At 42.2% G+C, this 16647-nt stretch overlaps 1 protein-coding gene across 13 annotated transcripts in view; it reads left to right on the top strand.

The window, feature by feature from the left end:
- Positions 1 to 16647, top strand: part of SLC12A8 (solute carrier family 12 member 8) — a 142997-nt gene that overhangs the window by 40739 nt on the left and 85611 nt on the right. For 12 of the 13 annotated variants that reach the window (XR_014244747.1, XM_082392298.1, XM_082392289.1 and 9 more), the window contains one exon: positions 3408 to 3639. Coding sequence is in view for 12 of the 13 variants with exons in the window: in XM_082392298.1 (XP_082248424.1) it covers positions 3408 to 3639 (232 nt within the window). In the remaining variant the exon portion in view is untranslated. The remainder of the gene's footprint in view (positions 1 to 3407; positions 3640 to 16647) is intronic. The other variant, XM_082392293.1, reaches the window with a different exon arrangement.

Raw genomic sequence — 16647 nt, 5'->3', positions numbered from 1 at the left:
CCTCCCACTCCATCCCTCCCTCAATCACCTCCCCCTTGGCAACCACAAGTCTGTTCTCTATGTCCATGAGTCTGTTTCTATTTCGTAGATAGGTTCATTTGTGTCATATTTGAGATTGCACATACAAGTGATATTATTTGTCTTTCTCTTTCTGACTTACTTCACTTAGTATGGTAACCTCTAAGTCCATCCATGTTGCTGCAAATGGCATTATTTCATTCTTTTTTATGGCTGAGTAGTATTCCATTGTATATATGTACCACATCTTCTTTATCCATTCATCTGTTGATGGACATTTAGGTTGTTTCCATGTCTTGGCTATTGTGAATAGTGCTGCTGTGAACATAGGGGTGCATATATCTTTTTGCATTAGAGTTTTGTCTGGGTATATGCCCAGGAGTGGGATTGCTGGATCATATGGCAATTCTGCTTTTTGTTTTCTGAGGAACCTCCATACTGTTTTCCATAGTGGGTACATCAACTTATATTCCCAATAAGTGTAGGAGGTTTCCCTTTTTTCCACATCCTCTCTAGCATATGTTATTTGTAGAGTTTTTAATGATGACCATTCTGACCATTGTGAGGTGGTACCATTGTAGTTTTGGTTTGCATTTCTCTAATAATTTGTTATTTGAGCATCTTTTCATGTGCTTATTGGCTATTTGTATTTCCTTCTTTGGAGAAATGTCTGTTTAGGTCTTCTGCCCATTTTTCAATTGCATTGTTTGTTTTTTTTGTTGTTGAGTTGTATGAGCTGTTTCTATATTTTGGAAATTAAGCCCTTGTTGGTCGCATCATTTGCAAATATTTTTTCCCATTCTGTAGGTTGTCTTTTCATTTTGCTTATAGTTTCCTTTGCTGTGCAAAAGCTTGTAAGTTTGATTAGGTCCTGTTTGTTTATTTTTGTTTTTATTTCTGTTGCCTTGGGAGACTGACCTAAGAAAACATTTGTATGATTTATGTCAGAGAATGTTTCATCTATGATCTCTTCTAGGAGTTTTATGGTATCATGTCTTATGTTTAAGTCTTTAAGCCATTTTGAGTTTATTTTTGTGTAAGGTGAGAGGGGGTGTTCTAACTTCATTGATTTACATGCGGCTGTCCATCTTTCCCAACACCACTTGCTGAAGAGAGTGTCCTTTTTCCCCTTGTATATTTTTGCCTCCTTTGTTGAAGGTTAATTGAATGTAGGTGTGTGGGTTTATTTCTGGGCTCTCTATTCCTCACAATAACCTTTTGAAGTAAGTACTGTTATTATCTGTGTTTCACAGAGGCAGACATGAACCACAGAGAGGTTGAAACACTTTCCCAAGTCACACAGCTAAGGCTGGGAGCCACAGCATTTGGCCTTAGGTAGTTTGGTTTCATAGGCTATGCTTCCGACCACTGTGCTCTTGTCACGTATCCTCCAGAGCTTTTACTTTTTTTGTTACTGGTATCTTTGGGCTAAAAAGTGATTTTAGGTACAAACCTGAGAGAGGGGCGCTACTGGGGTTACTTCAGTAATTGGTTTGGAAGCTCCAGGTGCAAACAGTCATATTCAAGTTCTGGCATCACCCTCTGCATGGGAGAGACCTCAGACACCTGGGAAAGTGATGCCTGTACAAACGATAATCAGTACTACATTTTTAACATTTATTTATAAAACTCAGATATATCTGACCATGAGGAGTCCTGTTGATCTGGCCAAATACTGATGAAATAGCATCATTGTCACCATCACACTCTTGGCATTTAGTCAAGAGTAAGTTTGAATTCTGAGGTGAATGCAGAAAAATATAGATTCCTCTCTCTATCTCTCTGTCTTCCTCCCTCCCTCCCTCCCTCCCTCCTCTGCTTGTCTTTCCCCTGCATTTATTGGGCTTCCCCCCTCACCCAAATACAGACAGAAATGCCTACTCTAAATTTGGGGAATACCGACAATGATGCTATGTCTAGCTGCAGAGTGAGCCGATCTCAGTGAAGACTGGAGCCTCCTTCGTGAGCTCCCCTCAGACACAGAAATCATATAAGCCTTCCTGTCTTTATATAAAAGGACTAGAACTTAATGATGTCTGCTTCCCGGAGCATTTTTCATACAGTCAACGTATCATAAAGTATTTATAGATTGCTTGCAACGTAGTTAGCAAATGCAGGGGATTTTAGAAGGCGCAATCAGCATAAAATTTTTTTAAAGATGTTTGCATTCTTGGTGGGGGGGGGCAAACTTATATGCATGAAATAATAATAGAATACAGAACCAGATAATGAATTGCAAGGTGCCAGCAGTAAGCATAGTATTTATTCAAAAACGGGGGATGAGGAAAGGCTTCATGGAAAAGGAGGAACTTGGCTGAGGTTTGAGTAGAATTTGTTTCCTGAGAGAGCAACAGGTGCAGAGCGACAGTGATAAGAGTGCCCTGCTGGCCCTGGGGGAGGGTAAAGGGACCAACCCGATAAGAGAAGGGGGCTGAGGACCTATGGTAAATGAGGTTGGTGTTATTTTCAAATATTTATTTGAAATTATGTTTCAGGTTTTTTAAGAGGTAGCATCATGACTCTCAGGCAAATATAAAATAAACATGTGCCAAAGGGTTTATTTAACTCATTAATTAGTGGAGGAGCCAGTAAGATGTTAAGGTTGAGAAGTGAGGTATGGACCCTCGATGGATACAGATCCAATCCATAACTTCCTAGTTCAGCAATTTCATAAATAAATATAAGGATAAGATTGCTAGGTTAGACACAAAACCGGTTAATGTCTTACAGGATCACAAACCCTAATCTTTTGTGTTATCTGTTCCACCAGGCAGGAGTTCTGTACATCTCTGCAGGAAAAAAAAAAAATCCATAAGTTAACATGTAACTTCACTAAGTCTGGGACATTTAATACATTTGATCAATAGTGAACAGTGAGTAGAACTAAGTACATTCACTTAGATAGTCCTTGGGTAGCCTTTGTTCCATATGACATTGGAAGGATGTGCTGCCCACTTTTTTTTCTTATTTCTAAGTTTTAGGTAATTTTAAAAATAATAGTGACATGCAAAGAAATAGAGAAAAAAACCGGGGTTTGCTCCAGTGCCCTTCTAAGGCTTTGAGATGGGACTCCCCCTTGTGCTTCTCTTCTCTATTTAGGTCTTCACAGGGGCGTCTATAGGTCTCTTTGGCCCAGAATCCCATCTCCTTCCTTCCATAATCTTTTCATCTTAGTTACCACCGACAATCATTCTCCCCTCTGGATGGTGGGAGAGATGTAGACGAGAAGAAAGGGGGCCCCAGGCAGGACTCCTGAGCAGGAAGGGCTCCTTTAACCCCCGTGATGGTTCCTGGGTGTTGAATTCCGAAGGTGAGCTGGGTCCTCGGTGCCGGGCAGCCCTGATGCTTTTTTCTCTTGCTGACTTTTCCTACCTCGAATTGCCTGTCAGTGTGTTGCAGGTGCCATGTACATCACTGGCTTCGCTGAATCCATCTCAGACCTGCTGAGCCTCAGGAATCTCTGGGCCGTGCGAGGAGTTTCAGTTGCGGTGCTTCTGGCCTTGCTGGGGATTAACCTAGCAGGCGTCAAATGGATAATCCGCCTCCAGCTGCTGCTGTTGCTTCTGCTAGCCGTGTCCACGCTGGACTTCGTGGTGGGCTCTTTCACACACCTGGACCCAGGTAAGCCTTTTGGAGTTCCATAGATGGCCTCATGGGGGTCTGCACTGCTTTCTAGATGTTTGTAGGTCTGGGTTTGCAAGACGACCCCCAATAGCCTTTCCCTGCAGTGAGTGTGTGCTGCTCCCGAGCAGGTGAAGGGTGTGTCATGGTGCCGTTTCAGAGGCCAGAAAGCCCCTCCTCACATAGACGTCTTCACTGGGCACATTTCCCATGTTTCTTTTTATTTACTTGCCGTTAAAAAAAAAACAAAAAACAAGAAAATTTAGATAAAGGCCAGAATTAAGTAGAACTGGATTTGACAAAGATCGATTCATGATAGTGATTATACGCAAGAAATAGATTTGGGAAGGAAATAGATTTTAATTTTATCTGTCATATTTTATTTCTTTTTAAAAAAGGACTTGATGCAAACATAACAAATGTTAACAATTGTCATTTCTGGGAGAGCGGGACAGATAGTGATTGTCTATAGTTTTCAATATTACATTTTTTCAAAACAAAACTATGAATCTATTAACTAAGCTTAAAGAAAGAAAATAAACAGCAGGGTATTCTTTTGCACCATTTGGAAATGGCGTCATATATTGATAATCAATCAATCACTGTTTACTCTAACCCTGGATTTTCTGCAGCCTTGAGGATACCTGGCAACTCTAATCCTAAATCCTATGCTTTGAGTGAGACGCTATTACCCAAAGTGTCCATAATTTTGTAGCTTTGTGATTTGGGGTGGTTTGGCATCAAAAGTCTTTGTTTCTCTCCAGAGTACGGAAGTATTCCTGGGATGCTGTAGGAAAAAGATAACTGCCTGATATTTCACACTTTGGGGACTTTGTCTTTTTATGACAGTAGTGACTAGACATCTACATTGGAATATGGACAGAGGAAGGGAGCTGGGACCAACAACTGTGTTAACAAAGAGAAAGGGAAGAGATCAAGAGCACAGACCAGCCACCTCTGATAGTGGTGGTGGTGGCGATGGCTGCTGTATTGGATGGGCACTTCTGTGCCAGGCATTTTGGCTGGCACCTCACAGGGCTTATCTCATTATCATAACCTCATGGGGGAGGAGCAGTTATACCCATTTAACAGATGAGGAGAGCGGGGATTATATAATTTGTAGTAACGCGTGGCAGATCTGGGTGTGAAACTGGATCTGTTTGACTGTAAAGCTGAGCTCTTTCCTGAGGTAGGAACACTACCACTGTCTTTCTGTGATAGCGGCTCTTCTTTTCCCCTTCAAGGCTGCCCCTGGGGTGTGTTCTAAACAGTCTTGTCTTTCATAAAAGTGTTGGTTGCGGGAAGGTGACAGCTCAGTTGGTACACCCTCATCTGGCCTTATTGCTTTTTCATCTATTAAGATTCTTCTGTGGGAAAAGTCACTCATCTGAGCTCCCTGCGTGCCCCCTACCCTCTGGCATCCTGGTCCGTCCCCCAGAACCTCCAGACTGCCCCATGATCTAGCATCTACAGTGTTAACCCCTGTACATCGGGGGGCCCACTGCAGTGCTAAGGGCCAATGCAGTGTCCAGCCTGAGCCTTGCAGCTTGCTGAACATTTGGAGCATCTCCACTGGGGGGAAGGAGTGATTTTTTTCCTGGCTTTGCACCACGCTGCAGAGACAGCCCACATCCTGAGAGTGACCTGCTGGCTGTTTGGCCATCAAACTGTCAGTGAAGGAAAGAGAGAGAGAGAGAAAGAGCGCACTCCAGACTTCATGCCTGGGTCCTTTCCGCCCGCTGACATGGTTGCCGCCAGAGCATAAGTAGTTAAATTGCACGGTGATGCTCCTGGAGTCTTTGAAACCTCAGCAGGCTGTTGTATTTGCCTTCTTGATTAGAAGTTTTCTTGGCTGCTCTTCTGACTTACTGCAGATATTTCTCTTTCCTTCTGGTCAGTACATGACCAGGGTGTAGTGCGAAATGAAATTTATTTTCAATTATTCCCATAGTAACTGGCCCCTCTAGAATCTGTTTTTGGTATCACTGGTGTTTTATATGGGCTACTTTCTTTGCAGTTAAAAATCCAAACTGAAACTAGACCATAAACCTTCAGAATGGGTTTAGCAGAATTATTTCAACTCTTTTAAAAAATGACATACATGTAGACATTTGGAAAAAAAACTGGAAGGAACTAAGCCCAAGTGTTAACAATGGTCATCTTTCTGCTGAGATTATGGGTGGCTGTATTACCTTATTTCTACTTTTCCTTCAATTAGTTAGTGCTATTTAAAAAAAAAAATTAATAGACTTCAGTTTTTAGAACAGTTTTAGGTTTATAGAAAATTAGCACAGAGTACAGAAGTCCCCATATCCTTTCTCTCTCCTTTCCCTACCAGTTTCCCCTATAAAACCTTGCATCAGTGTGATACATTTGTTATAATTGGTGAACCAATAGTAACACATTATTATTAACTAAAATTCATGGTTTAGATGAAGATTCATCCTTTGTGTTGTATAGTTCTATGGGTTTTGACAAATATATATTGATATGTATCCATCATTATGGTATCATACAGAATAGTTTTAATGCCTTAAAAATTCCTGGGCTCCATATATTTCACCCCCATCCCCTACCCCTACTCCCAAACTCCTGGCAACCACTGATCTTTTTATTGCCTCTATACTTTTGCCTTTCCCAGAACGTCATATAGTTGAAATCATACAGTATAGAGCCTTTTCAGCCTGGCTTTTTTTCACTAAGTATTATGCATTCAAGTTTCTCCATGTTTTTTGTTTTGTTTTTGTGTGTGTGTGCCTTGATAGCTCATATCGTTCTATTAGTGAGAAATATTCCATTGTGTAGGTGTACTACAGTTTGTTTTTTTTTTTGGTCCATTCACCTATTGAAGGACATTTTTGTTGCTTCCAGCTTTTGGCAATTATGAATAAGACTTCTATAAACATTTGTATGCAGATTTTTAATGAAGATATAACTTTTAAACCCATTTGAATAAATACCTAGGAGCAGGGTTGCTAGATCATATGATAAGACTATATTTGCCTTTGTAAGAAACTGCCAAACTGTCTTCCAAAGTAGCTGTACTGTTCTGCATTCCCATTAGCAACAAATGAGAGTTCCTATTGCTCCACATCCTCGTCAGCATTTGGTGGTGTCAGTTTCTTGGATCTTAGCCATTCTGATAGGGGCATAGTGATATCTCATTGTTACTTTAATTTGTAATTCCCTAGGATATATGATATTGAGCATGTTTTCATATGCTTATTTGACATCTGTATATCATTTTTGGTGAGGTCCCATTTTTTAATTGGGTTGTCCTCTTATTGTTGAGTTTTAAGAAGTCTTTTTTTTTTTCCCTTCTTTTTATTTATTTATTTATTTATGGCTGTGTTGGGTCTTCGTTTCTGTGCGAGGGCTTTCTCTAGTTGCGGCGAGCGGGGGCCACTCTTCATCGCGGTGCGCGGGCCTCTCACTGTCGCGGCCTCTCTTGTTGCGGAGCACAGGCTCCAGACGCGCAGGCTCAGTCGTTGTGGCTCACGGGCCCAGTTGCTCTGCGGCATGTGGAATCTTCCCAGACCAGGGCTCGAACCCGTGTCCCCTGCATTGGCAGGCAGATTCTCAACCACTGCGCCACCAGGGAAACCCAAGAAGTCTTTTTGTATTTTGGATATAAGCCCTTTATCAGATATATGTTTTACAAATATTTTTCACAGTCTGTGGCTTGTCTGTTCATTCTTTTAGCAGAGCCTTTTGCAGAGCAGAAGTTTCTAATTGTAATGACGTCTAACATCAGTTTTTTTCTTTCTTGGATTATGCTCTTGGTGGTGTACCTAAAAACTCACTACTAAACCCAAAATCACCTAGATTTTCTTCTATGTTATCTTCTAGAAGGTTTATAATTTTATGTTTTACATTTAGGTCTATGATCCATTTTGAGTTAATTTTTGTGGAAAATATACGGTGAATATCTAGATTTTTTTTTTTTTTTTTTTTTTTTTTTTGGCATGTGGATGTTCAGTCGTTCCAGCACCGTTTGTTAAAGAGACTATCCTGTTTTCATTGAATTGCCTTTGCTCCTTTGTCAAAGATCAGTAGCCTGTATTTGTGTGAATCTATTTCTGGGCTCTTTGTTCTGTTTTATTGCTCTATTTATCTATTCTCCAGTACCACTCTTTTATGATTATTATAGCTTTATAGTGAATCTTGGAGGTGGGTAGTGTCAGTCCTCCAACTTTGTCCTTTTTCACTAGTGTTATTTTTAAGGTCAGGAAAAAAAAGTTTTTGAAATACTTTTAAGTCTAACTTTATTCCTTTCCCTTTCCTTAAATATAAATGACTTTAAAGATCCAAACAATCTTAAATGTATAAAGTAAAAATGTAGGAAGTGAAAAAAAACAAACCCTACATTTCCCCACTTCTACTCTCCAGAGGGAGATTGGTAGGTATTCATTGCTATTGCTGTTGAACAGATTACCCCCAACTTTAGTGGCACAGAACAACAATAAAATATAAACAATAAAAAATAAACACTTATTATTTCTTGCCTTTTCCGTGGGCCAGGAATTTGCATATAGCTTGGTCAATGGTTCTGGCTCAGGGTTTCTCATAAGGTTCAGGGGCTGCGGACGTATGAAGGCTTAACTGGAACTGGTGGATCTGACTGGCAAGTTTTATTGGTTGTTGGCAGGAGGCTTCAGTTCCTCTCCATGAGGTCCTTTCCAGAGAGCTGCTTAAGTGTCCTCAAGTCATGGGGTGACCGGATTCCTCAAGAACAAACGAGAGAGTGAGAGTGAGAGAGCGAGGGAGGGAGGGAGGGGGAGAGAGAGAGAGAGACAGAGAGAGAGAAAGAATGCGTCATCCTTTTTATGATCTAGCCTCAGAAATCACATAGCAGCACTTTTACCACAAGCTATTTGTTAGAAATGAGTTACTTAGGCCCTCATTCAAAGGGAGGGGATTTAGTTTCCACCTTTTGAATGGAGAAGTGTCAAAGAATTTGCAGACACATTTCAAAACCACAACAGTTAATTTTAAAATCAGAAAACAAATTCAATACACTTGTCAAATTTTATTTTTCCTTTTATTTCAGACAAAATTAATGTTTTTATGTTGTAAAAATTTTTTTTAAATGTGAAATATAAAGTAAAAAATGAAAATTCTTTCTCCTTATTTCATTTTCACACTGCCATCCCCAGAGGGAGATTGGTGAACATCTTTCCAGTCTATTTTCTATACATGTACAGGCACATACGCACATGTGCACATACATAAACATGTAAACATAGTTCTTTGTAAAAATGTAATTCTACATTGTTTTGCTGCTCTTTCTCTCCCAACCAATAACATATCATGGACACCCTGCAATGTCAGTACATTTAGGATTCCCTCTTTTTTTTTTTTAACGCCTGCCTAGTATCCCATATTCCATATACAACATTAATTTATTGATGGATATTTAGGTTTTTCCAGTTTGTTGTTGTTACAAGTGGCTGACATGAATATCCTTGTACAAAATTTGAAGGATTATTTCTGGAGGATCAAGGCTTATCAATAGAACTCATAGGACATAGGTCAAGCACATTTAAAATTTTTTTAGGTTCTACCAAATGGCCTTGAAATAATGTTTTTCCACTCTGAACTCCCAGTAACCGTATGTAAGAGTTATTGATTCCCCAAACCCTTGACAATATTGGATATGTTAAATCTTTTAAATTTCTGCCATGTGATGGGCAAAAATTGTGATCTTTTTAAAAATTTGCTTTTCTTAAATCATTAATGAGGGTAATATTATTCATATTTTTATTGCCACTTGTATTTATTTTTCTTTGAATTGTCTGTACTCTTTCCCTATTTTTCCTTTAGGTTTTCTTACTTTTTAATGATTTATAGCTCTTCTACCTTAGCAATTAATTTAACATAAAACAAATATTTGTTTAGCTTTATATCAGTGCTAGACAATGTTTGTTATATATGTTGAAAAAATTTTCCTAACATGTCATTTGTTCTTTTAAAATTAATTTTTTTTAAAATTAATTAATTAGTTTATTTTTGGCTGTGTTGGGTCTTCGTTTCTGTGCCAGGGCTTTCTCCAGTTGCGGCGAGCGGGGGCCACTCTTCATCGCGGTGCGCGGACCTCTCACTATCGCGGCCTCTCTTGTTGTGGAGCACAAGCTCCAGACGCGCAGTCTCAGTAGCTGTGGCTCACGGGCCCAGTTGCTCTGCGGCATGCGGGATCCTCCCAGACCAGGGCTCGAACCCACGTCCCCCGCATTGGCAGGCGGACCCTCAACCACCGCACCACCAGGGAAGTCCTAAAATTAATTTTTATATGTAGTAAAGTAATACGGATAGTAAAAATACTAATTTTTGAGTCATATCGTGTACTCTGATTGCTTTCTTTTTGTATATTTTTCAGCTTTTCCTAAAACTAAATTTACTCTGTATATTAGTTTCATAAAGCTGCTTTAACAAATTACCACAAACTTGGTGACTTAAAACAATAGAAGTTTATTCCCTCACAGTTTTGGAGGCAAAGAGTCTGAAATCAAGGTGTTGGCAGGGCCGCACTCCCTTCAAAGCCTGTGGAGAATGCTTCCTTGTCTCTTCTAGCTTCTGATGGCTCCAGGAGTTCCTTGGCTTGTGGCTGCATCACTCCAGTCTGTGCCTCTGTCTTCACATGGCCTTCTCCTCCTCTTGTCTCTCCTCTGTGTGTATCTTATAAGGAAAACTTGTCACTGGAAATAGGTCCAACTTGGATAATCCAGGATAATCTCATCTCAAGAGCCTTAATTATATCTGCATAGAGCTTTTCTTCTTTCCATATAAGGTCACATTCACAGGTTCCCAGCATTAGGACGTGGGCATATCTTTTGGGGGGCCACCGGTCAACCCACTACATTCCATTTTTTCATTTGCTTTCTTTTCTAGGTGATTATCGCTATTCTAAAAAATTCTCTGTAGAGCTTTCAAATCCTTATAGGCATTTTGCTCAGTGCTCCCTATGTTATGTTTTCTCTCGGAGACTCCCTCCTCACTGTCCTTCTCCTGGATGGACGTCTCGGGCCTGATCACAGCTGTTATACTGGTACTTGCCTTCCCTGCTCCCTGGTGTTGGTCCCTGTTGTCTGGATCCCAGATCATCCTCTTCTGTCTGCAGTGGAATATGTCACTTTTCCACTTTCACATGTGATTGGTAGGAGATATAAAAATGTAGGCTGAAAATCATTTTCCCTTATGTAATATTGTGATTTATAATAAGATATGTATATATTTGGTCTTCATCCATTCCTGGCATAGAGCTCCTAAAAACCTTAGAATTTCCAGTGATGAGAACTATAAGGTATCTTTTTTTTATGTTAATGAGGTGACTTTTGGAAAGCACCTCAGGATGGGGACTGGTTACCAGTGGAGCCAACCTTGTGATCTGGGGGTTGGAAATTTCAGGCCCCCTCCCTCCCCCACCTCAGGGGAGAGAAGAGTGGTTGGAGATTGAGTTCAAATGCCAGTGACCAGTGATCTAATCAGTCGTGCCTGTGTAGTGAAGCCTCCATAAAAACCTTAAAGGACTGGGTGTGAAGAGCTTCTGGGTTGGCAAACACATGGAGATGAGGGGAGAGTGGCTTTCAGAGAAAGCATGGAAACTCTGTACCTTGCCCTGCGTGTCTCTTCCATCTGACTGTCCTTGAGTTATATCCCTTTGTAATAAACCGGTGATCTACTAAGAAACATGTTTCTCTGAGTTCTGTGAGCCACTCTAGCAAATTAACTGAACCCAAGGAAGGGATCTTTGGAACCTCCAATCTATAGCCTGTGGGTCAGAAGCACAGGTGACAGACAGCCTGGACTTGCGAGTGCCGTCTGAAGGGGAGGGGACAGTCTTGTAGGATGGAGCCCTTAGTTGTGGGATCTGATGCTGTCTCCAGGTAGATAGTGTCAGAATTAAGTTGAATTGTGGGATACCACACTGAATTTCCAGAGGATTGCTTGCTGTGGGGGAATAAACATGAATCATGAATTTTGAAGTCGTTGTTGCTCTACCTTCTACCATTCAGCAGCATCTAGGAGTTTGGTGCTATTCTGATTTCTCCTCTTGGTAGGTAACCTGTTTCTTCTCCTCAAAGTGCTTAAGATCTTCCCTTTACCCTGAGATTTAAAATTGCATAATGAAATTTTTTATTAGTTGGACCAGGCACTTTCCATTTGGAATTTTCAGTGATTTCTGTGACAGTTTCTTCTTTGTTTTCTCTGGCTTTGTTTTTTAAAATTTTCTTGAATTCTGGCTAGTTGGATGGATATTGGAGTGCCTGGTTTGAACCTTCTGTTATCGTTATATTTCTAACCTTTCTTCTATAGTTTATTCCTTTTTTTCCTCCCTACTTTATGGGAGAGTTCCTCACCTTTACTTACAACCTTTCAACTGAATTTTTTGTTTGGCTATCCTTAATTTCCAAGAGCTCTTTGTTGCTCTGTTAATTTTAAAATCATATCCTGTTCTTGTTTTATGGTTATCATATCTCCTTTTGACTCTTTCAACCTATAAATTATAGGGGTTTTATTTTCTTTTGAAATTTTCTTCTCTCTATATTGTCTGTTTTTTTCCAGGCTTCTTTGTTTCTATTAGATCCTGTTCTGTTTTCTGAGTTAATTGCTGCAAGCTTTCTTCAGAGCTTTCTTATAGTCCTTGGTCGTTCCTTCATTTTTAAGAAAGAGGCCCTGAAAGGCTGATTCGAAGTTCTACGTGCAGAGTGGGTGGTGGTTGGCAGGAGGGCATCACTGTGGGGTGATCCTGTGGCAAAGTGGGCTCTTTCATCAGAAGTCTTCCAAATGTCAATTTCTGTAGGTCTTTCCTCTGGTGCAGTTTGTATTCTCCAGAAAGTTCTCCAGTCTCTTGCCAGGGGCACGCCTGGCTGCCACAGTCCTGAGAGCAGGGTGGAGGTGGGGGACAGTGCTGGGGGCCTCATGTTCAGGATGCAGACTTTCCTTTAGTCTGATGTTTTTCACCTGGCACGTCCTCCCCTCCACTCAAACCACTATGTCGTATCTCATCCTTACGTCTCAAGCCTCTGTGTCATATCTCTTATATCATCTCCAAGCTTCCCATGACAGTGGATCTTCTCATCACCTCCATTTCCTCACCTCCTGACTCCTTAGCCTGCAGGCAGGCAGCTCGGGGCCTCTTCCTTTCCCACCTCCTCGCCTGTTTCTTCCAAAACATACATCATTGCAGAAGCCTCTCTGGAGACACAGAGCTCCATTACTGTAAAAAGCTAAACAGCATGACAACTTAATTTAAACAAGGTACTGTCAAGCATTTGCTTGGCTTAAAGTTCCTACAACACCGTTTTCTTGGATTATATTTTCATTTATGTGAGATGAGTGTCATGCCAAAATGATTTTATTGCTGGAGAAGTCAGGCCGATAGAGAGAAAATACATTTTAGAAAATAAAGTGACATGTGGCACATTTTAATTCTTTGTTCTACATTTAAAAATGAAATGGTGCGTCTCCAAGCCTCACTTTTTGGCTCTCTAGGAAGACTGCTGCCTGGCCCGGCTCTGCAGTACCCTCCACTCCCAGGCCCATGTTGTACACGGTGGTCTGCCTTGGCCACCTCCACTGGGGTGGCTTGCTGGACAGTGCACAGCCGTGGTCAGCATGGCTTCCCTTGTGCTGAGCCGGCAGGTGGGAGCTGGTTCTGCTCGGTGAGGGAGGGGGCTTGTGCTTGCCTGTAAGAAGGCCAGGGCCACTGCTCAGGAGCTATAGAAGGAGTGGGTCCAACATGCCTGACCCTGCTGTCTGTGAAATTTCCCAAATCCAGAACCTCTCGATCCCCAAATCCAGAACCTTTGCTCTTTCTTATTCTTGACCCTTTTTGTACCATTGACATCTGTCTCAGTCTATTCAGGCTGCTGTAACAAAGTACCATAGACTGGGTGGCTTATAAATACCAGGCATTTATTTCTCACAGTTCCAGAGCTGGAAGTCCAAGGCACCGGCAGATTTGATGTGTGGTGCAGGCGTGCTTCCTGCTTCATAGACAGCTGTCTTCTCACTGTGTCCTTGCATGGAGGAAGGGTGAGGAAACCTTTTGGGGTCTCTTTTATAAGGGCACTGATCCGATTCGTGAGGATTCCACTTTTGTGAACTAATCACCTCCCAAAGGCCTCGCCTCCTAATGCCATCACATGGAGGGTTAGGTTTCAACATGTGAATCTGGAGGTGGGGAGACACAGACCTTCAGTCTTCCTATTTCGTCTAGGACACAGCACTGTCTTGACTCTCCTTTTAGTCTTCCTGTCCCCTGATGTGGGCAGGGGGCCCAGGGTCAGTCCTCTGCCGTCAGTACTTCTCTCTGTGTTCTCTTCTTCAGAGAGCCTTCCGCCATCACTGACGCTCAGGGGGCTCTCACCTGCTTCTCCAGCTTCTTTGAACTCAGCTCCCGTAGCGCCAGCTCCTAGTGGATCACTACCTGGATGTGTGAGCATCACCTTGAATTAGAGACAAGCAAGGCTGAACTACTCAATTTCTTTCTCTTCCCTCTATTTATCGTCTCCTCCTCACCCTCTTCCCCCACAAAAAACAATAAGCAAATAATTAGCTTATCTTCTGAATTTCCCCAAGGCTGGAAAGCTTGGTGTTAACTTTTATTTCTCTGTCTAGCTTAAATCCTCCTATCTTTTTCAATCCCACAGCTCTCACCTTAGATCAGCAGATGTCATTTCTTACGTGGGCCACTTAGATGATTTGCAAATCTAACTTTATCCCTCCAGAACCTTCCCACCCATCTCCTATAGGCAACCAACATGTCCTGTGTACTGAAGCCAGGTTACTCTTCCTAAAGCAGTGCTTTGCTTATGTCGCTCCCCGGCTTAAACATCTCCAGTAGTTTTCTATTGCCTATAGGACAAAACCCAAACCCATTTGGTTTTCATTCAGTAAGCTTCATTATTTCATTCAGTAAGCTCTAAATTACTTATTTGGTTGTATCTCCAGCTTGGCACCTCTCTGAACCCTCTTCTTCCCCAGAATATGTCTACTCACTGGTTTATAAATACATATGAATGCAGCTCTGTTTCTATTTATGGAATTCTCTTTACCGTGCTCTATTTAACCTAAGTTCTTGCTCTTGGGTGAAATAGTAGGGGAGAAAGTACAAGCAGATGACACGGTCTAAAATCTAGGAGCCTCTCTGTGTGGCCTGAGCAATGTCAGATGTTCTGAGCCTCGGTTTTCTCATCGGTAAAAATGAGGATAAAAGTAATGTTTACATCTCCAGGTTGCCTTCCTGCCCAGCTCAGTGCGGCAGCCAGGCCCGGGGAGTTCAGTTGAGGTAAGAGACTGCAGCAGTCTGCTCAGACCCTCAGGGATGTTCATGAGGGCACTTGAGACTCTGGTTCCTCATTAAAATTTTTAAAATGTACTGATGAAGTACTTCAACTATACAGGAAATAATATAACAGAGACTTATCTATCCACACCCCAAACTTCATGGATAATATTTTGCCAGTTTTGCTTCAGATCTCTATTAAAAATAAAAATAAATGAAGCATTACAGACATAGTTTAAGCTGCACTCTTATCCACTCCCTCTTCTCCCCAGGCGACCACTATCCTGAGGCTGATGTATGTCCTGCCTGTACGTTTTAATTTTTCCACTGTATGTAGACAGGCACAGTTGATTTCTACTATTGTTTAGTGTTTGAAAATTTTATTGTTGCATACATTTAATCATACTGCATGGATCCTTTCATTTGATAAATATTTGAATGGTAGATGAATGAATTATCTTGTAGTTTGCTTTTCTCAGCCAACATGTTTTTGAGATTTATCCAAGTTATGACATGTGTCATTTCATTTATTTTAATTGCTCACAGTGTCATGGGAGACTCAGACAAGTAAACCGTTACTAAGTAGTGGCAAGTAATATGACAGGGGTTTACACAGGGAATCTGGGAGCTTCTGGGGGTGGGGTGAGGCTCTCAACCCAGCCTGAGAGTCAGGAAAGGAGATTCCCTCTGAGCTGAGTGTTGAGGGGAGACAGGATTTAGCCAGCAGAAGAAGAGAAGGAAGCAAATCTTGCAAGAAGGGCAGCTTATACAAAGACCCAAGAGAGTTATATGTTATTAAACAGTGAGAGCGCCCAGGGTGTGAGGAGCAAGCAGAGCCAGCTCACGGAAGGCCTTGTCTGCCAAGCTAAGGGACTTGGGGTTTATCTTCTTTTTTTTTTTTTTTTTTTTTTTTTGGCTGCGTTGGGTCTTCATTGCTGCACACGGGCTTTCTCTAATTGTGGCGAGTGGGGGCTACTCTTCGTTGCGGTGCGCGGGCTTCTCATTGCGGTGGCTTCTCTTGTTGTGGAGCGCGAGCTCTAGGCACGCAGGCTTCAGTAGTTGCAGCACGTGGGCTCAGTAGTTGCGGCTCACGGGCTCTAGAGCGCAGGCTCGGTAGTTGTGGTGCATGGGCTCTAGAGCGCAGGCTCGGTAGTTGTGGTGCATGGGCTTCGTTGCTCTGCAGCATGTGGGATCTTCCCGGACCAGGGCTCGAACCCATATCTCCTGCATTGGCAGGCGGATTCTTAACCACTGTGCCACCAGGGAAGCCCAAAATGTGTATTCTTTACTCAAGAATACACCCCAAAAACTCTTCAGGCGACTGTTCCCTGTTCCACTCAGGGTGTAATGAACACATAAATGCTTTGGCTGTTCTCTGGAACTCGCTGTCGGCTTGCGCTTGTGGCCGCTGAGGAGAGACTTGGGGCCTTCTTGGGAAGCACAGTGCCTGGCATATAGCAGACGCTGAGTAAATATTTGTGCAGGAACGAGCACACTGAGTGCAAGATGGTGACGCCACACCGCAGCCTCTTCTGCCCCAGCATATGAAGATGGCTCGTCTGCAGACACACTCACTCTGGAACATCTGCCCGGGGGCCCCCTTTCCTGGGACCCCATTCTCCTCCTGAGATGAAGACAGTGGCCCAGCTGCCACCATGACCCTGTAGCACCGTCCTCCCCTCTGGGCAGCTCCCCGAGCCTCCCTTGTGGGCTTCTCTCCC

This window comes from Balaenoptera borealis, assembly GCF_965194805.1.
Source record: "Balaenoptera borealis genome assembly, chromosome: 5".
Taxonomy (NCBI): domain Eukaryota; kingdom Metazoa; phylum Chordata; class Mammalia; order Artiodactyla; family Balaenopteridae; genus Balaenoptera; species Balaenoptera borealis.
The sequence above is the reverse complement of the archived record's forward strand: the minus strand, read 5'-3'. Positions and strand labels throughout refer to the sequence as shown.